At 42.1% G+C, this 24,176-nt stretch overlaps 2 protein-coding genes across 2 annotated transcripts; one reads left to right on the top strand and one right to left on the bottom strand.

Moving 5' to 3' along the window:
* Positions 1–461: 461 nt before the first annotated feature.
* On the bottom strand, positions 462–14,288 carry nup107 (nucleoporin 107). Its single transcript, XM_031296962.2, has 28 exons — positions 14,152–14,288; positions 12,810–12,889; positions 12,248–12,343; positions 12,012–12,106; positions 10,879–11,014; positions 10,676–10,779; positions 9,508–9,623; positions 9,377–9,425; positions 8,330–8,401; positions 8,081–8,169; positions 7,846–7,921; positions 7,537–7,650; positions 7,333–7,423; positions 7,133–7,212; positions 6,741–6,800; positions 5,499–5,644; positions 4,905–4,953; positions 4,734–4,803; positions 4,423–4,538; positions 4,100–4,289; positions 3,312–3,418; positions 2,839–2,941; positions 2,538–2,695; positions 1,777–1,902; positions 1,343–1,456; positions 926–1,093; positions 591–709; positions 462–554 (listed from the first exon to the last, which is right to left on the bottom strand). The coding sequence occupies exons 1-27, from the start codon at positions 14,157–14,159 to the stop codon at positions 602–604; spliced, it is 2,721 nt and encodes a 906-aa protein (XP_031152822.1). The 5' UTR covers positions 14,160–14,288; the 3' UTR covers positions 462–554; positions 591–601.
* Positions 14,289–14,747: 459 nt separating this feature from the next.
* slc35e3 (solute carrier family 35 member E3) lies at positions 14,748–24,126 on the top strand. The gene is made up of 8 exons (XM_031296958.2): positions 14,748–15,005; positions 16,474–16,947; positions 19,387–19,497; positions 20,570–20,629; positions 21,482–21,580; positions 21,779–21,861; positions 22,869–22,953; positions 23,070–24,126. The coding sequence occupies exons 2-8, from the start codon at positions 16,546–16,548 to the stop codon at positions 23,169–23,171; spliced, it is 942 nt and encodes a 313-aa protein (XP_031152818.1). The 5' UTR covers positions 14,748–15,005; positions 16,474–16,545; the 3' UTR covers positions 23,172–24,126.
* The last annotated feature ends 50 nt before the right edge of the window (positions 24,127–24,176 follow it).

The following is a 24,176-nucleotide window of genomic DNA, read 5'->3' as shown; positions in this document are numbered from 1 at the left end:
CTAAGCCTGTCTAACAGCTGCTGTTACAGGAGAATTTCCCCCTAGGTATCAATTAAGAAAAATTGTGAAATAAACAAATACATTTTTTAAAACTCAGTTAATGTAGTTTCAGGAACTCTCTCCCTCTATGACACCCATTCATTTTTCCTTACAAAATTTGTCTCTTAAATATTACTTTTCACTGTGAAATTATAAATTGGCTAATTCAGTGGCCCTAATAGTCCGTCGTATTACAAAACGTTTTCTCTAGTGGCTTTTACTGTAGTCTGATCATTTATTTCATACTTTATGGCATCAGTACTTACCCATATCCCAACTGTTAAACTGTATATAGTCTTTGAAGTCTGTTAGCATTTTAAAACAAAAAAATTAAATCTTATCATGCAGTTTGATTGGCAGCAGTGAAAGCTCTACAGTACCAGCATTATTAGGAACTGCTTCAAATAAAGCTTACAAAAAACTACTACAGAGAAACACAGGCTTTTATTTTGCAAAAAAAGATTAACAATACAAAAAGACAACAGTGATTCAAACACTGCTCCGTGTGTGTGTGTGTGTGTGTGTGTTTGTGTGTTTGTGTGTTTGTGTATATTTTCTGTGTTCATGTCTGTAACTCGTAGCCCAGTGGATCGAGTCCTCGGTCCAATAGAGCGAGCGACGACTCCCTCAGCTTCAGGAGAAACCTTCTCAGCTCCTCTTTAGAGAAAACCTGAATTTGTGGAAAGAAACAAACGGACCACGTTCAACATTATCAACGAAAGAAACAAGAACCTCAAAGAACAGGGTCCATATTAATCAAACCGCTAAACGTAATGTTCGGAAAGATAAACGTAAAAATCCTTTACTGCAGAACATACAGAAAAAACACGTAGTTTAGAGTGTAGTTAACTCAATGTACAGGATCAATAAAATCGCTTTAAGTTACCTGGTAGAGGCGGTGCTGGTCAGATGAGATGATGTCAGCGAGTCGCAGCGCCTCCTGGTGTCTGGAGGAGTTCTGCAGCACGCTGAGCAGCAAAAAGGTGAGGCGAGGCAGACACAGAGAGCGCAACGCCGCCATCTGGTGCCTGCGCTCTGAATCTGGCTCGGAATCCTGAAAACGCAACCAACCAATCCATTTATCAACTAAACATGCAAACGATCAATTTCTCACTTCTATAAATAGCCCCATGGGACCAAAGGAACAAATCTAGGAACATACGTGGGGCCTTTTTTAGCACCTGGAGAACTAAATTCAGTCCCTGGTTCCTTCGGTCGAAACAGGTTAAGTTTCTTAATTCCTTGTAAAATTCCTGCAGTAGAAACGCCCTAATTGTACAGTTCACATGTCGTAAACATTTACCTGTCTGTTGTCGATCATCCATCCTCCGTCTACGAACAGCAGCACGTTGTAGATTCTCTCTTTCACATCTTCAGTTAGAACGTCCAGACGGCACGACCAGGCAGACAGGGAGGCCTGACACACACACACACACACACACACACACACACACACAGTATTTTTTTCATTGTTGTACTGGAACTGTTACTTAAGTACAAGATTTGAGTACTTCTTCCAACACTGGTAACTGGGCAGAGACCCCGAATAATATTGAATTATTCATAATTCTAGATGAGCTGTATTGATAAAAAAATGCATTAAATTAATATTAGTATTTTTTTTTTTTAAATAAAAACTATCTACAGGTGTGTGTGTGTGTGTGTGTGTGTGTGTGTGTGTGTGTGTGTGTGTGTGTGTGTGTGTGTGTGTGTGTGTGTGTGTGTGTGTGTATATACCTGGTACTCCTTTTCTCTCATCTCATTGGCTACTCGCTCTGTGAATTTGGCCTCAGGGGCAGGTGCTGGTTTCTGGGGCGCAGAGCTACTGTGGTTGAACCAGTCAGTGAAGGCCTCGTGGGCTTCCTGTGAGACGAATAAAAAAAAAAAAAAAAAAGACACATTCAGATCATAAACCTGCAGAACCGACTGAAGGAGTCCTGCAGCTACATTGCTGGTATAAGGTTTACCATATTGATTATTTTTACGTTTTAAAGGTGCTCTAAGCGATGTTGGGTGACGTCACTTCTTGTTGACGTTCGAAGTATTGTCAAACAAAACGGAGGCTAGCTCGCCCCTCCCTCCTCCTCATCCCGTCCCCTCCCCCTCCCTTCCGTGCACTAACCCCCCATCCCCCACCCTCAAATCCTTCTTGTCTGTTATTGGCTGGAAGACTGTTTGTTATGTTTGGTGGTGTAGGTTGGCACAGTTTGTTTTTGTTGCTGTTTGTGGAGCCTGGGCTGTCTACAGAGACCGTGTTTTTTTACAGTGTGTTCAGGGGACAGGCAGCTAGCCGATAGTGAGATGTTTTTTTACAGTGTGTTCAGGGGACAGGCAGCTAGCAGATAGTGAGGAGATGTTTGCTGTATGTGACAAAAAATGTTCTAGCCTAAAAAACACGTGGCATCGCGTAGAGCACCTTTAACATATTATTATCACATAATACAGCCAAATCAGTCTTGATGCTTTTTATAAAATGAAGACAGAGAAAGGGGACGGACCAGGTAGGCTCTGATACACAGGTGTTCTCTGATGGCGTTCTCGTCCTCAGCAGGTAGAGACGTGGTCTGACCCCCCGACCACTGGCAGTAAATCTCCCTCATTGAATCCTCTGGAACTTTAGAGAACACCGCCTTGGCTGCGTCGTGTTTCTGCACGGCTGTAGAGAGGCACAGACAGTCAGATAGACATGCAGTCAGACAGACGCAATGCATCATGGTCCTCGCTGTCAGTGACGGGAGAGACTCGAGACATCCCTGATGTATAAATAAATAAATGCACAAAAATACAAAGAAAAAATACCCAGAAACTTCCTCATGATGGCATTGGACTGCTTTAGGGACTCGGCGCGATGGGCGGGGTCAAACAGCAGCCAATCGATGACATCGATCTTTCTTAGGTCCTCCTATCAGAGCACAGCATCACAGTAAGTCCACCCAGCGCTACACATGCAAACTAAAAAGCTATGTTTCTAATTTTGACACTTGATTTAGTTTTACTCGATAGTTTTAGTCGTCAAAAGTTTAGACATTTTAATCTAGTTTTCGAGTATCAATCTGTCAATTTGTAATATTTTACGTCTTCTAAGTCTTCTGAAGGTACAACTGTCACCATCTTTGATGGCGACAAGTTGTTATGTTCTGTTGCAAAGTTGCCAGAAAAGGCATTATTTACTCGTTTCTAACACTTTATTGTTTACTTTTTTTCATAGTGGACAAAAGGTTGTCGCCACAGTTCTTGTGGAAGAATGCCATCGTTTGTTTTTTACTCTGTACCTTTGTAGTTCCCATCTCCAGCGTCTGGCTGTGGTGTGTAAACTCGGTTTCGTCTCTCTCTCTCACAGTCTCCACCACCAGCTTGGTTATCGCAGCGACATCCAGACCTACGCAAACAGACACAACAAACAGTCAGTGAGTAACGACGTTTGTTGTCTTACCGGCATCGGTGTGGACGTTTTTCAATATTGTATTGTGGTGTGGTACGGTGGTCTTTCAATGATCAGCAAGCGTAAGCTAACAAGGCTGATAAACGTAGCGTCTGAGGTGGTTGGGGTACAGCTATCTACCACAGCTGCAACATATATATGATAAACGGGTCAGGGGTAAGGCTAACCAAATTTTAAACTGCCCTGATCACCCACTCTTTGGGGAGTTTAATCTGCTCCCCTCAGGTCGCCGTTTTAGGCTACCTATGTTAAGAACTAGACGTGCCAGGGATTCTTTTATTCCTGTGGCTATTAGGAACCTGAATTCACTTGATTGACATCCCTTGAAATTTGTATACAGTATGTGATTATTTATTTATTTATTTATTCATGTCCACGTTCATTATGACAGATGTACCTGTGTACTGTCCAATTGGATTCTGTCATTGGTTTTGGAGTAAGGAGTGTCTCCATTGATGTGTTGATGTGTGTCCTGTGTTGTGTTTACAATGTTGTTGGCATCTGGTGGTGCTTTTTTTTTCTTCTGTGTATGTGTTTTAGACATCCTGCTGCACACTACATTTCCTTTTCTAAGGATAAATAAAGTGAAACTTGAACTTGAATATTTTCCATCTCTACCGGCATCAGTGGCGAGCTGCAGGCAGCGGGGCCGGATCTCCGGCTGGTTGACGGTCTCCAAGAAAGCGGCGTACTCGACGGTGGCAACCTCGGGGGGTAACTGGCTAACGTACCTCGCCACGAGGTCGGTCTGCTGATCCCGAACCAGAAGGGAGACGTACGCCTTCAGCACATCCACACACACCTCCTCCTGGGGAGAGCGAGAAAGAGGTGGAGAGACAAACCGGTAAGCAGACATCACCCTGAACTGTTCCTAAATCTGAATAAACACACTGATTCTCAAGACAGGGTCTCTACAGGTTTCATCTATTCATCTACTTTACCTTCAATGCCAAACCCAGAGAGCGGAAAAACAGCAGCAGGTGAGTCATGAAACGCAGCAGGTGGGAGGGGAGGGGCTTAGAGGTTGTCAGCCAATCAGAAAACTCCTCAAACAGACCTGAGAGAGAAACCGAGAGAGAGAAAAAGGTTACGGTTTATGGATAGAAGCAGTCTTTTTGGGTTTATAAGTACATTTTTAAGGCGGAGTGAAAACTGTATTAATAATATTAATGTATTCTTTTTCTTCTTCTTGTGTTGGTTAAAGAGCAGAATCTCAAATTAGATTCCTCTTCAGGGGTCAGAGGTGTCTTACCGTCCAGGTCTCCCAGGATGACAAACTTCTGGATGATATGGTGATGCTCTTTTGTCTCCTCCAACACCCTCTACACACACACATACAGAAAGAGAAAGAAGCTGGTTTTATGTGTGTGTGTGTTCAGTCCTGTGACTCACCAATCACATTCAGTTATTGTGCGAGTTTCACCTTCAACTCTAAGGCCTGAAGTTCCTCAAACACCTTTTCCATCGTCCAACTTCAGAGAGAGAAAGACAGTGACCTCATCAGAAATATATAAGGTGTGTTTGTTACTGCTAATGTGTGTGTGTGTGTGTGTATATATGTGTGTGTGTGTGTGTGTGTGTGTGTGTGTGTGTGTGTGTGTGTGTGTGTGTGTGTGTGTGTGTGTGTGTGTGTGTGTGTGCGTGCTTGTTTTACTATATTCGTGGGGTCCAAAAACCGGGGAATACAGTATTCAGTAGTGGGGTCTGCACAGCCTTGTGGGACCCAAAATGCTGGACCCCACAAGTTTAAAGGGCTGTTTGAGGGTTAAGACTTTGTTTTAGGATTAGGGTTAGAATTAGGTTATGGTTAGGGTGAGGGTAAGGGTTAAGGTTAGGCATTTAGTTGTGATGGTTAAGGTTAGGGTAAGGGGCTAGGGAATGCATTATGTCAATGATGGGTCCCCACAAAGATAGTGAAACAAACATGTGTATGTGTGTGTATGTGTATGTGTATGTGTGTGTGTGTGTGTGTGTGTGTGTGTGTGTGTGTGTGTGTGTGTGTGTGTGTGTGTCGTACTTGGCCTCCAGGTATTCCCGTGGCAGCGTGTCCATTTCCTGGTGGGCCATCCCCGATGACATCAGTTCCTTTTCGACCAGCGAGTCGACCATCACTTTGAAGTGCGCCCACACACAGTCCTCCCATGATTCACACACTGCCAGGAGCTGACACACAAACACACAAACACACAAACACACACACACACACACACACACACACACACACACACAGTTAGTGTATACCTACTCTCATCAGGTGGATTAGCATACAATTAATCTGCAACTATTATTGTTGTTTAATCAAAAACTCAAACATTATTTTCTGGTTCCAATGTGAGAAATTCCTGCTTTTCTCGGTTTTATATTTATGCAAACTGAATATATTTGGGTTTTGGACTGTAGGTCAGACAAAACATTCAAACACAGACCCTAACCCTGCTGACTTCTGGTCCTAAATCTAGGCGAAGATGGACAGATCGGTCCTATCATTAATAACTAGAGATGTGCCGATAGACCGGCCGGTGACCGGAATTGGCCGGTTTTCACCTGCTCGGCCATGACCGGCGACCAGTAGGTCAGTCTGACATATGGTGATTTCATGCCGGTCAAGTTAAGTTATACCAGTTACAGTTCTCAAGGACGCACGCACACACGGACTCTTTTTCCTTTCTCTCAACTTTTCCGCCGTGTGTCGTGCGTACCCCCTCGCGGAGTGAAGCGCGTGTCGGCGCTATTCTCCACATGTAGGAACCTCGTGAATTAACCTGCAACATGTCAGCTGTTTGGGAATTCTTCAGCGTGTGTGCAGAAGATAACAAGTTTGCAATATGCAACACCTGCAAGGAGAAAGTAGGGCGTGGAGGGACGACCCCAAAAACCAAAAATCACATTTTTTTAGTTGGATATTGGATGTGAAAAGAAGGAAATGGTTCTAACATTGCTCTTTAGATGTGTGTGAATGTCCCACACCAGGAGTAATTTATATAGTTCCATTTTATAGTGATCCACTATCTGTTCAAAAAATGTTCTATGTTCTGTGCAAAATGTTCTATTAAAGAAAAGATAGAAAATAAATATTTGTGTGTGCTGTAAAGTGGTTAGAAAAAATGAAATCGGAATCGGCTAAAATCGGTATCGGCTGGCCTAACGCAAAGAAAATCGGAATCGGCCTAGAAAATTGTAATCGGTGCATCTCTATAACATATACACAAACAGAATCACACACACATGAAGACACAGAAATGCGAACTCGTTATATTACCGGTTTGAGGTTTCCACTCAGGCTGGAGTAGATCGCTCTCTCATATCTGTTTAACTGCTCCTAAAACAGACAAACACACGCAGCAAGTTAACGTTGAATTCTTTTGTTCCTTTTGAAGTCTTGTCACAAAATGTACCCGCGTGCAGATTGTTCTAAAGAAGAAAACACTTCCTACATTTAAAACAAACAGTGGTGGTTTTGTGATCATGTGTAAGTATTATCGATAAGTAAATAAACTGTCTTAGCACTGGCCAACAGTTCAATACACAGAGCAACGGTAATACTTTATAGTCAGTTCTGTAATCAATGTTTTATTTGCACACTGTACACAGTATCAGCTTTACTGAATGTAAGAAGATTTACAAGTGTGTGTGTGTGTGTGTGTGTTGTACCTCCTCAGCCATTCTCCAGCAGCAGGCCTTCCAGATTCCTCTCTGAGGGTTTCCTTCAATGGGCTGCAACTCTATACTCACTGCGGAGAGAGGTGGAAGAGGTAACTCTTGGTTGGTGACGGGTTAATAGACACGCTTACAGACTGCAAACAAGAAATCTCGTGTTCATCACTCAGGTCACGTTGGTGGTCAGTGATCACCTGAGGTCCTGTTGGGATCATGGTAGAGTTTCCAGCCCTCCAGAGTCGCTGCTCTCCAGGCCTGACCACAGCGCTTACACAGCCTCTGAGCCTACACGCACACACACGCCATGGTTAGACCAAAATGACAAAAACAACCAATCACAGCCCTTTGAATACAGCATGAACCCTAATCTGTGCCCCCCGCCTCCCTCCGCTCTCTACCTCCTCGGTCATCCCCGCTCTGATCAGGCTGAACAGGTTCTTCAGCAGTCGGGCGTCATCCTCTCTGTCCAGGTCAGCCAGGGGGCGCTGTTGCCTGAAAGGAGCGTCTGGGTCCTGAACACACAAACGCACACACACACACATTAGGCTCGTTCGAGATGAACTGTGCCTCGCCTGTAAAGTAGACGGCAGCGAAGGGATTATGAGCAACAGCAAAGGCAACACACAGAGGGATGAGGGACAGGATGTCAGGCTTTATCCTGGAAATGTACTTCTGTTCCAGACTACTGCCCAGGTAACCAGCCTTACCAGCTCAGTGACCAGAGGAACAGTGAAGGCAGTGCCGCTCTTTCTCCTCAGCTTCAGCGAATGGAGTGTATTCTCCCTAAAAACACACACACACACACACACACACACACACACACACACACACACACACACACACACACACACACACACACTTTACTTTAGCAGGAACTCACTGATGATCTTAATACACATAACTGTAGACTTGATATTTTAAAACAGACAAACAGGAACTCACCAGCAGACATTTTTGGCGTAGTATTCTATATTGTCTGAAAAATCTCCAATCTTATCCTTGGCAATGCTCTCCAGCCAATCAACGACCAGCTGAAACACAAAAAACAAACTTGATTTAGCGGTTGCCTCCAGTTGACGTTATCTCCCGCTCCCGATGCAGAATGATTGTGTTCATCGACTCTTTGGTTTACTGCGAGTGTAGGCAGCTGTAGGGAAAAGCAGCAGGTACAGCCAGTGTAAATGTACGCACCTGACTCTGACGTATGACGGCATCCCGCTGGAAAAGCTGCTCCACCACAACCTTCTCACTCTCGCTGGGAACCTTGACACAGAGACACAAACACAACTACATCTTTACAGCGTTCAATTCAGGCTTCAGGATCAGTGTATTCAGGAGGAGTTGTTAAGAGTGTGTGTCTGTATTAAGTTTAGGTGTAGGGCTGCAACTAAGGATTATTTTCATTGTCGATTTTTCTGTTACAGATTTTTTTCCTCGATTAATCGTTTAGTTGTTCGGTCTATAAAATTTCAGAACATTGTGAAAAAATGTGGATCAGTGTTTCCCAAAAGCCCAAGATGACGTCCTCAAATGTCTTGTTTCGTCCACGACTCAAAGATATTCAGTTTACTGTCACAGTAGTCTCGCTTTGCCAGACCTTCCTCCACAGCGCTGCAGAGGAGGGTCTCGCTAGTCCACACAGCATTCCGGGATGGGAGAAAACATCCTCTGGTTTATTGGCATTTCTTTAAGCCAATCACAATCATCATGGGCGGTGCCGGACGGAGCCACGGTTCCTCTGCAAAATAGTCTCGGGAAGGAACTTGTTTTGGTGGAACGTGTGTACGTTCAAAAGTAGTTTTAGTCGTGTAACAGAAAACTCAGATTGGACAGATAGTCTAGCTAGCTGTCTGGATTTACCCTGCAGAGATCTGAGGAGCAGTTAACCATAGTCCTCACAAATCCACCAGAGTTTAGAATTACAACACAAAGAAAGCGGAAGGTAACGGACATCCGGCCGAAAAAAGTGGACCGTCGTGGATATGGACTACCGTCACAGAGGAGTGAAGAAACTAGAAAACATTCACATTTAAGAAGCTGGAATCAGAGAATTTTTACTTTTTTCATAAAACACGACTCAAACCGATTCATCGAATATTGAAATAGTTGGCATTTCATTTCAGAGTTGACAACTAATCGATTAATAACTAACCCTAAACCTAAAAACCCTAACCCAGGTAAGCAAGAGTTTCCAAGAGTGTGTGCCTGTGTTTGAAAGTCTCATGAACTGTCACTCACAACCATGTCTGTCATGATATCATCTTCCAGCGCCAACTGGACCCGGTCCCTGCAGAAACAGACGGATGATCAGAGACAAGTGGACAGCCAGCCAGACAGACAGGTACAGGTACGATCAGTCGGAGAGGTACCTGTACAGTGACGTGATGAGTCTCCAGGTGCAGTTCTCCTGCTGCAGCAGCCAGTGGACTCCTGCTGTCTTACTGTTCTGACCCGCTCTGAGGACCACAGACTGCAGTACGTCCACCTTAAATACGGTGATGGACAGACGGTGAGTGACTGAACTGAGCAGTCAGTTACAGGGTTTCTGCAGGTTTCACCAAGTCAAATTTAAGACTTTTTAAGACCTTTTTAAGACCATTATGAATGAAATGTAAGACCTATATCACGACTTCAAAAACAAAGTCAGATGTCAGAGTCCGGAAACATTGTCTGAAACAATTCCCTGATTTCCTCATTGGCATTATATGACTGGTTCCTAGATTGGCTGCAATATAAGTTGCATGTTGGTCTCATTTGTAGTCCTAATACAGCCAATTATATTTGGACAAGCGACTGAAAGAACTACAACACCACAGAATAAAAAAAAGAAAAAAAATTCTAAAGCGCTGCGGGAACATTTGAATGAGCATTAGAGGTAGCGTTACATTGACGTAGGAATATTATTTAAGACCTAGAACACAATACTTATAATTTAAGATTTTTTAAGACCCCGCGGAAACCCTGGCACAAAGTACAATATTCACCTCAGAAATGTGGTGGAGTCCAGTATGAAGTAGCATTAAAAAGGAAATCAAGCACCTTCGTAGTTCAACTGTAATAGTAGTTGGTTAATTCCCTCCACTACTGAATTTCCAACAACAGATTTTTTCAGAATAGTTCCAATGGGTGAATAGGAAGCAAAGTGCTCTTCTTGGAGAATAAAACAAGATAAATACATTAATTAGTGAGTGTCAGACGTGCTGGTGTACTTTTTAACTTTGGACAGAGCCAGGCTAGCCGTTTCCCCCTGCTTCCAGTCTTCATGCTAAGCTAGGCACGTCTTGCTTCCAGTCTTCATGCTAAGAAGGAATAGTTCATTTTGTGATGTAAACAAGTTAGACGAGAAGATTGATACCACTCATGTCTGTGCGCTAAATGTCAAGCTACAGTTATCGGCTGGTTAGCTGAGCAAAAAGACTGGAAACAGGCTCCGTTAAAAGGTAACAAAATCCACCTACCAGCACCTCTGAAGCTCACTAATTAACATGTTAAATATCTTGTTTGTTTTAAACAGAAATATAATAATACAAAGCCTACCTTCTCCTGGCAAAGTGTCTGGTATTCGTCAAGCAGCTCAAACACCGCGGAGGAAGAGTGCTTCACAAGCGAGGCGAGGAACTCTGGGAAAAGACTGGCAGCCGCTGAAAAGATTTTTAAAAAACGACAGCGTTAACAGGAGTGCTGTAAAAACTAACACTGCACGGTAACGGAGCAGGCTTGGGAGCGTTTGTGTCACTCACCGGCCTCGCCAGGGTCGTCCTCCTTCAGTAGGGCGGAGCTAAGGTTGGCGGTGTCGTCTGAGAAGAAGCTGGAGTTATCCATTCCCGAAACAGGGGAGATGTACATGCTGTTGGTCCAATCACTGTCATCCAAATTCTACACACATAGACATCATTTTAAAGTTAATCGTGGATTTAACTTCTCTCTATTTATGCCATGATTGACAGATTTGTTGTTCTACAAGATTGAGACCCATGCGAGAATCACTCTTACAAACACATTTGTTCTTAAAAAGAAAAAAGTCCAGTGTGTAACGTGTTTAGTTGTTCATTATCAAAATCTGTGTTGCCCGTTCAACAAACTTGTCCTTTTTCATGAATATTTACCACCACCATCAATTCCAAGTATTCCCATTGGCTTGAAATTTTACATGTGCATGAACTGGGGTAGACGCTCCATATTCATGCTCCATCTTGAAATACGTTAGCCCGTAAGGGACATACAGGACATACTGCTCCAGCTTTCGTGTTTTCGCTGTCACATAATAAACTCACAGGTGCTGCTAATGCTGCTAATGGGTATCGTAGCTTCCCAGCCCCCGGCAAGTTTGAAGAAGGAAACATGGAGGACCACACGTATTCAAAATCCAAATTTCAGGAACAGAAGTCTTCTTCTTCACCCAGAGACCGGCTTTTTGAAGCGTGAAGGCTTCCGTAGCTGTAATACGTACTTTGAACTGCGTGGCGTGATCTCAACGCTAGATGGGAGAAATTCCTACACATTGGACCTTTAAGATGCAACTACAGGAGTGATGTGAGAGGACATGTAGCATTCACCAACTCGAATGTTCTCTTAGGTACGAACTAAACGTATGAGTGGTCCAGACCTGTCATATTAATCATGTAAAGCCTTTATCTGAATGAATTTGGATTATTATTATTGGCTTATCATGGTATGCCAATTTACTGAACTGAGGTTCGACAATTGTTTGTTATTTTAAAATTGTTGCCATATTATATGCACAGTTCAGTAGTCTCTTTCTGACAGTTGCCTCAGTGTCTTTATGCTTCTGGGGTTAGGTTAGGTTTCTGTCATCCTGTGTGTGTGTGTGTGTGTGTGTGTGTGTGTGTGTGTGTGTGTGTGTGTGTCTCACCATACTGCTGAGGGCTTTTCTGGGTGTGTGTGTGTACCGAGGTGTTCGACCTCCTGGAGCCAAAATGGTGGAAACATCTGGAAACCTGGGAGTTACTGAGAGAGAGACATGAGGTGAGAGTGGGGATTTAGTCAAATATGGAGCTCTTTGATATTTTAGAGGATGTAATCAATAATCAGGTGTGTGTGTGTAGGTGTGTGTGTGTGTGTGTGTGTGTGTGTGTGTGTGTGCCCTACCAGCCTGTCTGAACAGTGAAGCAGGAGTGTTCCTCATCAGGGAGCGGGCTGGCGTTGCTGTGGAAACAACTGGGCTGCCACTGCCGGGTGACGGGACTAAGACCAACAGTTAGGAAAACAACAACAACACTGACAGTTCTGACAGTATTACTCAATACTGGTAATGTCTTCAAATAAGTAGTATAATTCTGATAAAAAGTCCAAATCCAGTTCAAGATAATGAATTTGAAGTAGGGCTGGGCAATATATCGATATTATATCGACATATGAGACTGGATATAGTCTTAAATTTGGGATATTGTAATATCGTGATATGACACATGTTCTTTTCCTGGTTTTAAAGGCAGCATTACAGTAAAGTGTAATTTTCTGAATTTTACCAGACTGTTCTAGTTGTTCTGTTATTTTCCTTTACCCACTTAGTCATTGTGTCCACATTATTGATGATTATGTATCTAAAATCTCATTGTGAAGATATTTTGTGAAAGCACCAATAGTCAACCCTACAATATTACTGCAATATCGACGTTGATTCTCTCTCTCTCTCTCTCTCTGAGGATACAGGCCACCTTCTTCCTCCGGCGCGCAGCGACCGTTACCTCCTCATCTCGAACCACCGGAGACAGCAGCTCACTCTGACCCCTGGAAGACAAGACGAGTACTACTTACGTGTTTGTGTATAAACTACACAACAAATATGACTCCCAAGAGTCCCTGGCACTGAATTCTCATTGTGGAACAAAGAAGTGTTTTTGTTTGTTTTTATCTGTACCAATGTTGGATTTTGTCTTCACACACATCACTTGTAGAGAAACTTCGCCTAAAGCTAAATTTGACAAAATATGTTTGTTATGCAATTCAGGTGTAATTGAGGATGAAGTCTATTTTATATGTTATTGATAATTTAGTGAAGAGTGGATGGACAGCTATAAAAAAAACTTTAGTTTGTGTTTCAGGAGAAGGAACCTTTTATGGCTGATTTTATTTGTTGAGCTTGGAACTGAAGAAAAAGTTTTTTCCTTGCAATGTAAGAAGTTATACTTTGGTAAAGTAGCACTGTAACTCTTTTACAAGTAAAGGTCCTGCATTGGAAAAGTACTAAAGTATGAGTATCAAATATATACTTAACGTACAAGTGAAAGTACTCATGCAGAATGACCCATTTGGATTATTGTGTTAATCACTTTAATGTTGCAGCTGGTAAAGATGTAGCTCATTTTAATTACTTGTTATACTGCTGGGTATACAAGTATACATTATAAATCTAATATATCATAATGTATTTGTTGATTATATTTTGTATTTATAACCTTTAGAATCTGCAAAGTAGTTTAAGTTAATAAATAAATGAGTGAAGTAGTGGTATAAAGAAGCATGAAATGGAAATACTCAAGTACCTCAAAATTGTACTTGAGTAAATGTACTTAGTTGCTTTCCATCACAATAGCATCAATATCTAGTTGATTAACTGTTCATTAACACCTGAAAGTACTCACTGATAGGGACAGTGTAACGTTACCGATTAAAAACAGTTTGCAGCAGTTTCTGCAGCTAACAACTATAAACAGCTGCTGTTAGTAGTTTGTTCAGTGGCGATAGCATTTCATTTAACCTTTGAGTAATCCATAACAAGCACTAACTGTAGTTAGTTAGCGCAACTACTGACTGAAAAAGACGTTATTTGCAGCTCTGGTTAAACATGTCAACAGAACACAAACCAGAAATTAGCCGGTTAGCATCCGCACTGACTATGAACGGCATCGTTAGCCTCCAGCTAGCAAGCACAGTAAAGTAACCGCACTAGCCGGCTAAATAACAAGTCAACGGTTCACATACAGAACTAGAAATATGACTACCGGGTGTCAAAGCTGATTAATGTTTAAAAATTATGAAATGTAATTTACCAGTCCATGATAGTGGGCTGTCAATTCCCGCTTCACGAGGCTAACGTGAGTCTTCTACTTCTTCTTTCTTTTCTTTTGAATTCCCGGCAGACTGGATGCTGTGCGGCACACTGCTGCCCTCCACAGGTCGGTCGGTGTTACTGCATTCTGGACGAAATCCCATAGATGTAAACCTGTACAAATACTATGTTACAAGTAAAAGTCGTTTGAAAAAAATCATTGAAAATGTTTCTTAAATGAAGGATTATTTTATTTTGCTTTGTACAAGTACAGAAAATAGTGAGAATTCCCCTTCGAGACAAAACAAGACACTTGTTGTCACTCTAAAAAGAGAATATAGGATTCAAATTACAAAGTTATTAAGATAATTTATAAACATGCAGAGCAATAATAAAAAGAAAATAGAAATGTTCACATCATACCAGACACAGTAAGCCCTTACTGTGATATTTGATTATTTTATTATCTATATTTTCATTTTTTTTTTCCTGTCTGGATTTAGCTGTCGCAGTTTTCTGAGTGGATGGAGTCGTCTGTTGTTATAGAGATGATTCCCCCTCCAGTCCGCTAGCGGCCGATGTTGCTCAATACACGCACGTTAAACGTCGTTATACACGGAGGAAACAGGAACACACGGGGCTGTTTGTAACCAGAAATTACGGCTGTATTCTGCCGGAGAGCGAGTAAGAAAATCCTCCAGGACAGTAGCGGGGATTCGTCACTTTTAAGGCCGGGACTGGAGCTTCGACTGCCGGGGAGAGACGCTAACTCACAGGTTGTTTGTTTGGCCGGAGCGAGCGAGACAGGCAGAGGAAGAGAAGCAGGGGAGACAGATGGAAAGATGGAGACCCCAGGTAAACTTTTCTTATTGCGTGGCAGAATGAGAGAAAGACAGACGGACAGCAGAGAGACAGACAAATAGACGGTCTTAAAACTAAAGATCTTAAAGATCTTAAAACTATTATGCCGTGTTAACCAACAATAACACACGCCATTTAAGCTTTTCATTTACGGTTTAACCTCAGTTAACTAGTTCCATTACTGACTCACGCCAAACTTCATTAAAAAAACTGCTATTTTACCGTCAACCGTTACAAACCGCAAAATGTTCCCCTACCTGTGTTAGTTAGTTTACAGATTGGTAAAACAGTAGTGGGAAGTAATGAAGCACGTTTACTCAAATACTGGACGTAAGTATTCATTTGAGGTACTTGTACTTTACTTGAGAATAACCATTTTATTCTAGGCTACCACCTTATTGTTACTCCACAATATTTTAGATGCTATTGTATTATATAGAACACAAATACTGCCAGCAAAATTGCCCAATTCAGTGTTAAATTATTATATTATTGCGTTGTACTCCCATATATTGCTATTTAAGCAGCAATCTTATGCTATACAATGGTGGAAGTGAAGCTAATGCAAACTACTTATATCATATTTTCTAAACTCATCTAACTTGTTAAAGTAACTTTTAACTGTAGCTATAAATGTAGTGGAGTTAGAAGTACAATATTTCCCTCTGAAATGTATTAAGGCAGAAGCATAAAGTACCTCAAATGTGTACCTAAGTACAGAACTTGAGTACATGTAATTTCTACCTTTGCCAACGTATATAAAGTAGTTAATCTTAGCTTTACATTCACCAGCTTTAACATAAACACTAAAATGGGCAATTATGCTGCACAGTGAGTACTTTTACTTTTGGTACCTTTACTGCATTTTGCTGACCATACTTATGTACTACTTAGTTGTGAATGCAGGACTTTTACTTGTAACAAAGTATTGTATATTGTAGTGTTGCTCCTTTTACTTAAGTACTACCACACATGTGGGTATGTTGAAAACACAGCAGTTTTGCACTATAGCTTTTACATAAAGGGCCTGTAAAATAGGGCTGTGCAATTAATTGAAATTTAATCGTGATTATGATTTCAACTCCCATGATCACAAAAACTGAATAATCGAGAAAAACAATTATTTAGCTCATTACGTTTTGCAAGTAAACTCTTATTTTCTCTTGTGTTCTGAATGAAAAAATAAAGTTTCAATAGGAACAGTATGAAGGCAGGTTTTTATACTGTTGATTTATTTAACTTTTTTCACTGTTTAAGTTCAATAATTGCAACATCTTTCCAGAAGTCAACGAGTAATCGTGTTAAATTATCGTGATTTCAATATTGACCGAAATAATCGTGATTATTTTTTTTTTCCATAATCGAGCGTCCCTACTGTAAACATAACATAATAATGATCATGTTAGAGTTTGAACATAAAGTTTTTCGACTTCCTAACATTCACTTTCTCTTGTTTTTGCAGTGTGAACAACTATCTCAGCTAAATTAGACAAAGCTCTGCTTGGGTAAGCTAAGCTAGGAGACCTCCAGAACCATGGCTGGGATGCTGTTAAATTTCTCATCCAACAGGCGCATCATCGCCGGCCTGCTGGTCAACCTGCTGTCCTCCATCTGCATTGTTTTTATCAACAAGTGGATCTACGTACACTATGGCTTCCCCAACATGACCTTGACCCTCGTTCACTTTGTGGTCACCTGGCTGGGACTCTACATCTGTAACAGAATGGACATTTTCTCTCCAAAAAGCCTTCCCATTCGCAGGATTGTGTGGCTGGCTCTGAGCTTCTGTGGGTTTGTGGCCTTCACCAACCTTTCCCTGCAGAACAACTCAATAGGAACGTACCAGCTGGCTAAAGCCATGACCACACCCGTCATCATCCTCATCCAGACCACCTACTACAAGAAGACCTTCTCCACCAAGATTAAACTGACACTGGTAAGGAAAGTTTAGGGCTGGATCAGTTTTTGTTTTGTTTTTCCTTCAATGCTGTAATAAAGTTAAGATAGATTCAACTTTTGGAGAAACGCAACTCGATGTCACGCTGCGGTGGCCAGTCATGTAACCGCCGATCAGACTTGTCAGTGTGTTTTGAGGCGTGGTGCTGCGTTCCAGGCAACCCGTAACTCGTGTTTTCACAACCTTCTGCCTGTGAAAGTGCCCTGGAACGGCAGTCAAACCCATAACTTACTACCTGTGAACTCGTACCAGGTCATTGTACTCCCAGTTACAGTTTTTGACGTCACACACACATTAACAACAATGGCGCCCCCTGTTGATGCTGTACAGACGCCAGTGATTAACAGAGAGAAATAGAAATAAATAGGCAACGTAAAGTAATTCCGCACATTGTCATCAAAACAATACCCATACGATTGTGTACTACTACAGGTTATGTTTATTAAATGAAGCCCAAAATATGTCGCCGACTAGAAATCGCTAGTATCAGCATGCGCTAGCTAACGTCAACGTTAGGTAGCCGCTAGCTAACGCTAGCTAGAAGAGTTTGTCTTGACTTTGCCTGGAACACTACCAAGTCGTGAGTCGTGACTTGAAGCCGTAACTTACGGGCTAAAAATTGTGTCTGGAACGCAGCATGAGAGTCTCGTACAGGAAACGGGAAACATCACTGCCTCTATCTCTGCAACAAGAACGTTTTACAACACCAAACACAAGCACTGAACTGCCCGGGAGTTTGTGGAACAGCTGACTGTTTCCTGCAACAACAAAGTACCGTCGCTCTGTCTCTTTTCTTGCTCTTTTTCTCTGTGAAATGAAGCTGCTGCCGAGAGCGGTCGGAAATGTCGAGATCTAAAAACAATCTGATGGAAAACAATAATTGTGAAATATAAAGTCTACTTGTGCTGCATTGAGGGGTTAAATAACACAACAGGACGTCACAAAAATGAGCCATTTAAATCACACTCGCGCCGCTCCACAACCCTGCGGCGAATTGCTTTTGTTGGTCTGAACATGCCCCGTGGCCGTAGAGCTTGGCGATATGGAGAAAATCAAATGTCACGATATTTTTGACCAAATGCGTCAATGTCGATATTGCCGCAATATTGTAGGGTTGACTCTAGGTGCTTTCACAAAAAATGTACACATTGAGATTTTAGATAAATAATCATCAATGATGTAGATATGATGACTAAGTGGGTAAAGGAAAATAACAGAACAGCTAGTATGTCTGTTAAGTTCCGAAAATGTCACTTCACTCACTTTATCACTTTACCGTATACAGCCTGTAAAACCATGAGAAGACAATACTTTCATATCACGATATCCAAATTAGGGATTGACCGATATGGATTTTTTTAGTGCCGATACCGAGTTTTATTTTATTTTTTTTCATCAGCCTTGGCCGATGACCGAAACGGGCTGCCGATTTTCTTGAGCCAATATTTGGAGCCGATACTGCTTTTGCTCCCTCAATTTACATCCTAAACATGTAAACCCTGCCACACTGGATTTGTTTTCAGAATCTGCTCTGCCATTTCTTTAAAACTAATAAACAAAAACACAGATCAGTGTCACTTCTGCAATCATCTTACATTCATATCACCCAAATGATGTGTGCATCATATGGATGGGTGCACTGCATATATATGGTTAACTGTGCAAGGGTAAAAGGCTTTCATCAACATCTACAACACAGCCTTGATGATGCATTGCTTGCTGACATATTATAAGACAGATATAATCAGGTCATCACAAAATGTCCTTTGTCAACACTTTTAAATAATTTAAGAAAACAATAAACCTGAAAAGTAGCCATTGAAATAAAGTGCTTGATTTGTAATTTAAGACTACCAGCACTCTGCTAGTGGGGGAGGGGCAGTGCATGGTCTGCACGTGAACTGCAGCGTCTCCAGCAACACAGAGCTGCCTGTGGACGCCTGTCCGTAAATAATGCCGGGAAAAAACTATCGGCGAATGCAGCAGCCGCGTATCGGCCAATGCCGATACACGTAAAAATGCAAATATCGGCCCGATATATCGGCCGGCCGATAAAATCGGTCTATCACTAATCCAAATTTTAAGGCTATATCTAGTCTCATATATCGATGTCCATATAATATCAATATATTGCCCAGGCCTCCATTGCCGCCACTACCGAAGCTTTGAATATTCGCTGTTGATTAGTACCGAAGCTTCGAAGCACAAAAACAGATATTGGGGACAGCCGTACAAAGTTTAACACCTTTGCTGTTGCAGTAATCTGAATGTAGTAGCTGGTTAAAGCTGTTACCGTAGTCTTCTGGAGTTCTGCTGCCCAACCCCATTGTGTTGTAGTAAAAGCTTTCTGTAATTGATGACATGGTGATGAGCTGTAAAAGGTGGTTTTGTTGAACTTCTACCTGTCTGCTTCTCCAGGTGCCCATCACATTAGGGGTTATATTGAATTCGTACTTTGATGTGAGGTTCAACCTGCTGGGGACGGTGTTTGCAACGCTGGGTGTTTTGGTGACGTCGCTTTACCAAGTGGTGAGTAAACATACAGACGATCAAAACGTCTCGGAGACAAGAAAGACAAAGTGGTTTGTGTGGAATTAACTAGAGCCCACCGATATATCGGCGGGCCGATATTAGGCATTTATAATGGTCGATAAATGAATATTTAAAAAATAAAATACAAACGGACGAAACCCCCTTCAACCATGTTGTGAGTGTTGGCGTTGTATAGTCTGTCCACCAGAGGGCGCTCTACAACGTCTCTGTTGGCAACACTCGTGTTTAACCCTTTAAGTTTCATATCTTAAGTTTGTATTTTTATACATTTGATTTGTCAGAACTTTAATATATTTTGATGTTCCTCTGTTCTGTTATGACAATAAAACAAACAAGTTTATTTTTAAACTGCATTATATTATTTTAGTGAGGACTCATAAATAACTACAAATAACTAATGTTGGGGAAATCTGGTTATGTTTTGTTACGCGTTTGTGGATGTTTATTATTACATATATCGACCGATATATCGGAATATCAGATTTTTAAATCACCAAATATTTGTATCAATATTGGCCTTAAAAATTCGGTTGGGCTCTAAAATTAACAAGAATAAAATAAATCTCTCTGTCTCTGTCTCTGTCTCTCTCTCTCTCTCTCCGTCTCTCTCTCTCTCTGTCTGTCTCTCTCTCTCTCTGTCTCTCTCTCTCTGTCTCTCTCTGTGTGTGTGTCTCTCTCTCTCTCTCTGTCTCTCTCTGTCTCTCTCTCTCTCTCTCTCTGTCTCTCTCTCTCTGTCTCTCTCTGTGTGTGTGTGTCTCTCTCTCTCTGTCTCTCTCTCTCTCTCTGTCTCTCTCTCTCTCTCTCTCTCTGTCTCTCTCTCTCTGTCTCTCTCTGTGTGTCTCTCTCTCTGTCTCTCTCTCTCTCTGTCTCTCTCTCTCTCTCTCTCTGTCTCTCTCTCTCTCTGTCTCTCTGTCTCTCTCTCTCTGTCTCTCTCTCTCTCTGTCTCTCTCTCTCTCTGTCTCTCTGTCTCTCTCTCTCTGTCTCTCTCTCTCTCTGTCTCTCTGTCTCTCTCTCTGTCTCTCTGTCTGTCTCTCGCTCTCTCTCTCAGTGGGTGGGAGCTAAACAACATGAGCTCCAGGTGAACTCCATGCAGCTTCTGTACTATCAGGTATGACTAATAATTTAACATTGATACTGTAACTACAAATTATATTGTGAGTGAATGTAACCGTACCAGGGTCACTTAGTACTCAATATACTAGAGTCATATTAGTTTGTTTTCTCTGCTACAATGCTGCACAGTCTACACCACCTTAGTCATGCTCACAGTTAGCTTTCTGGTTAAACTGCTACTATGACTTACCAGTCTTGACTTAGAACTTTAGTTGGGGCTTCTTGGTTTTGACCTGGGACTTGTTCCCCTTTACTTGGGACTTGTTGGCCTTGACAAGGAACTTGACTTGGGACTTGATGGTCTTCACTTAGAACTTGACTTGGGGCTTGTTCTTTATTTGGGACTTGACTTGAGACTTGTTGGTTTTGTCCTAGAACTTGATTTGGGACTTCTTGGTTTTGACCTGGGACTTGTTCTCCTTATCTTTGGTCTTCACTTGGGACTTGTTCTTGATTTGGGACTTCTTGGTCTTCACTTAGGACTTGACGTTGGTCCTTTTGATTTTGACTTGGGACTTGCTTTGTGACTTGTTTCCCCTTCACTTGGGACTTGTTGGCCTTGACTTTGGACCTGTTGGTCTTTACCTGGGGCTTGTTGATTGTGATCTAGGACTTGATTGGGGATTTGTTACCCTTCTTTTGGGACTTGACTTAGTACTTGTTGATCTTTATGTGGGACTTGATCAAAACAAATCAATGATGCATACCTTGGCTCTGATACAGTGCAGCTCAGCTCAAGACATCCCTGAATATTAATACTTTGACTGTAATAGTAGCATAGTAGTTTGTATGAATCCATAATGTCAATGTAATGACAGTAATGTTAACACAGTGACTGTCCCGTCAGGCTCCTCTGTCATCGGGCTTCCTGCTCTGCGTTGTTCCCGTGTTTGAGCCGCTGACTGGAGACGGAGGAATATTTGGACCCTGGTCTCTACCTGCTCTGGTCAGACTCAACTACACACACACACACACACACACACACACACACACACACACACACGCCAAATGTATGTGTGTTATAAACACGTGCCTTACAACTAGGCTTAGTTTGAACATACGAACAATATGCAACTTGCTTTATTTGATGATTTTGTACATTGTCATGTAGCTGGGGTAACAGTGTTCTCTTCTTGTTGCCTAGGTGACGGTGCTGTTCTCGGGTGTGGTGGCGTTCCTGGTCAACCTGTCCATCTACTGGATCATTGGAAACACCTCGGCTGTCACGTATCCTGCAATATATGGGAGCCCAAAGAGACTTTTGGGGGTCTGAAGGGTGTTTAACAGGCTCCTCAAGGTTTTTCTGAGAAGCCTGTTAGTCTGTAAAGTTCGACGTTCTTTTTGGCCGGTGTGAGGCCTTCTTGAAGAGGTTTAAGGACTCTGTTGGGTAAGGAGGAATTTAAGGGGTTTTGGTTTTTCTTGGGAAGGTTTTATAGCGCTGTAAGGAGCTTTCTGATCTTTTTAAACAGATTTCAGAACCTCTTGGTGAGGTTTTTGTTCATATTAATGGTGGATTTAAGGGTTTTTAGGATCTTTGTTGATCTCTGGGAGATTTGACGGTTAGGTGAAGTGCTTTCTGGTTTCTTTGAAAGGGTTTCAGAACTTCTGAAGAAGATTTCTGCTGTTCTCGAGGAGGTCTTTGGTCGTCTTTCATGGGGATTTAAGGGGTTTAAGGGTTTCTTGGGGGGATTCTGGTCTCCTGGAAGGTGTCCTTGGTGATCTGATTTGATGGCTTTGTGAAGAGCTTTCCGGTTTCTCTAAAAGGGTTTCAGAACTTCTTCAGACGGTTTGTGGGACAGTTAAGGGGTTTCAGGTAGTATTTACTTATTATTATTCTAGATATTTAAAGGTGCTGTAGGTAGGATTGTGAAGATCCAGGACTTAGCCAAAAAAGTTGAACATCGACAACTTCTCAGTCCCTCCCCCCACAAGGGAGAATGAATGCGTGTGCCTGAGCAGTGATTGAGACGCAGTTAGACACCCCCCCCTGGCCCTGATTGGTGCATCTGAACAGGGAGAGGTGGATTTTTGCAAATCTCACTACAGGCTGTAGGTGGTACCAGAGGAGCCAGATTTTTTTTTTAAATTACCTGTTTCATGTAGTTCTACTTGAACATAGGGTCAGTTTCAGCAAATATGACAGAAAGTTAGTTTTATAAGGCTTACCTACTGCACCTTTAATTATTTTCAATGGGTTTCATACGTGTTGGTGTTCTCCTGACCCTATTTTGCAGCTACAACATGTTTGGTCATTTTAAATTCTGCATCACTCTGATTGGAGGATACCTGCTCTTTCATGACCCGCTGTCCCTCAACCAGGTGAGTCTCACTGGGCTGCTCTGATGATTTTAAACTGGCAACTTTCTGGCTCCAACCTCACAATTATTTTCTCCAATCCCTCTTTTCTGTCCCTGTCTTTCTGTCCTCACACTCAGGCATTGGGGATCCTCTGCACTCTGGCAGGTATCCTGTCTTACACTCACTTCAAGCTGAATGAACAGGAGGAGGGGAAGAGCCGCCTCGCTCAAAGACCGTAGGCTGACTTACCTGTCAATCAACTGCACAGACTCCTGCCATTGGCCACAGGCTGAAGACTCTTGATATATATTTTTTTAGCAGAGTAAGGATTTTCATCGTTGTTCCCCTACATGTCGACACATCCTCTGTTCTTCCCGTGGGTCTTTGCCCAACAGCACTGATCTTTTAAAGGGAAACTGAAGCTCATCACACCGGCAGCTGGAAAATGAAAAGCTTTTTTTTTTAACTTAGTGAAACTTAAAAATCAGACGATACCATCTTTGTTTTCATCCAAAGCAGATAAAAGAACACGCACAGCTTTCTTTTAAAACGGCTTTTACACCGACGCATGCAAGAGGTCAAACTCACACCCTGTTTGATGTATCTGATGACCTTCGATGCATTTAGTAACCAATCAAAAGGAGGCTACAGGTTTATGTCATCATAGGGTGGGCAGAGTTCACGGACAGATTCTGTTAAAGAATCGAGCCTTCGAGCGAAGGCACCAAACCTTCCTCTGCTGCTGGAGGCAATATAATAATTAGTAAAATAATAAAAGAAAGGCAGCTCAACATAAGAAGACGTACAACAGTACGTCGTCTTACGAGTGTTTCTGCTTCTTGATTCTCAGACCAACTATCGTGTGTATTTACCAAGCTTAGTAGACTGGACCTGCTGTTTCTGGACTCTGAACAGTCCAGTACACCTTCTGTCCTATCTTTAAGGGATATGTCATCTCATGAAAACGTTTTTGCTTTAAAGTGACAGTTGCTTTATCATTTTTAATAACTGCTTGGTTGCACCATTCAAAACCTGTATTACACAATGGCCACTTGCCAAAGGAAAAGAGACAGGCTGTGTTCAAATACTGTATGTGCTTGTAGTGAGTTTAAACTGTTTATTTACACACAATGTATCCTTTAAATATACCTCGACACTGACTGAGAACGATCGTCCAACGATTTTCAAGCAGTCCCCGTACAGTCGTGAAAAAATTAGGACAGCCATGCTAAAGTTGACTAAAA

The sequence above is a fragment of the Sander lucioperca genome, chromosome 20, assembly GCF_008315115.2.
Source record: "Sander lucioperca isolate FBNREF2018 chromosome 20, SLUC_FBN_1.2, whole genome shotgun sequence".
NCBI lineage: Eukaryota > Metazoa > Chordata > Actinopteri > Perciformes > Percidae > Sander > Sander lucioperca.
This window is presented reverse-complemented; position numbering and strand designations above follow the sequence as displayed.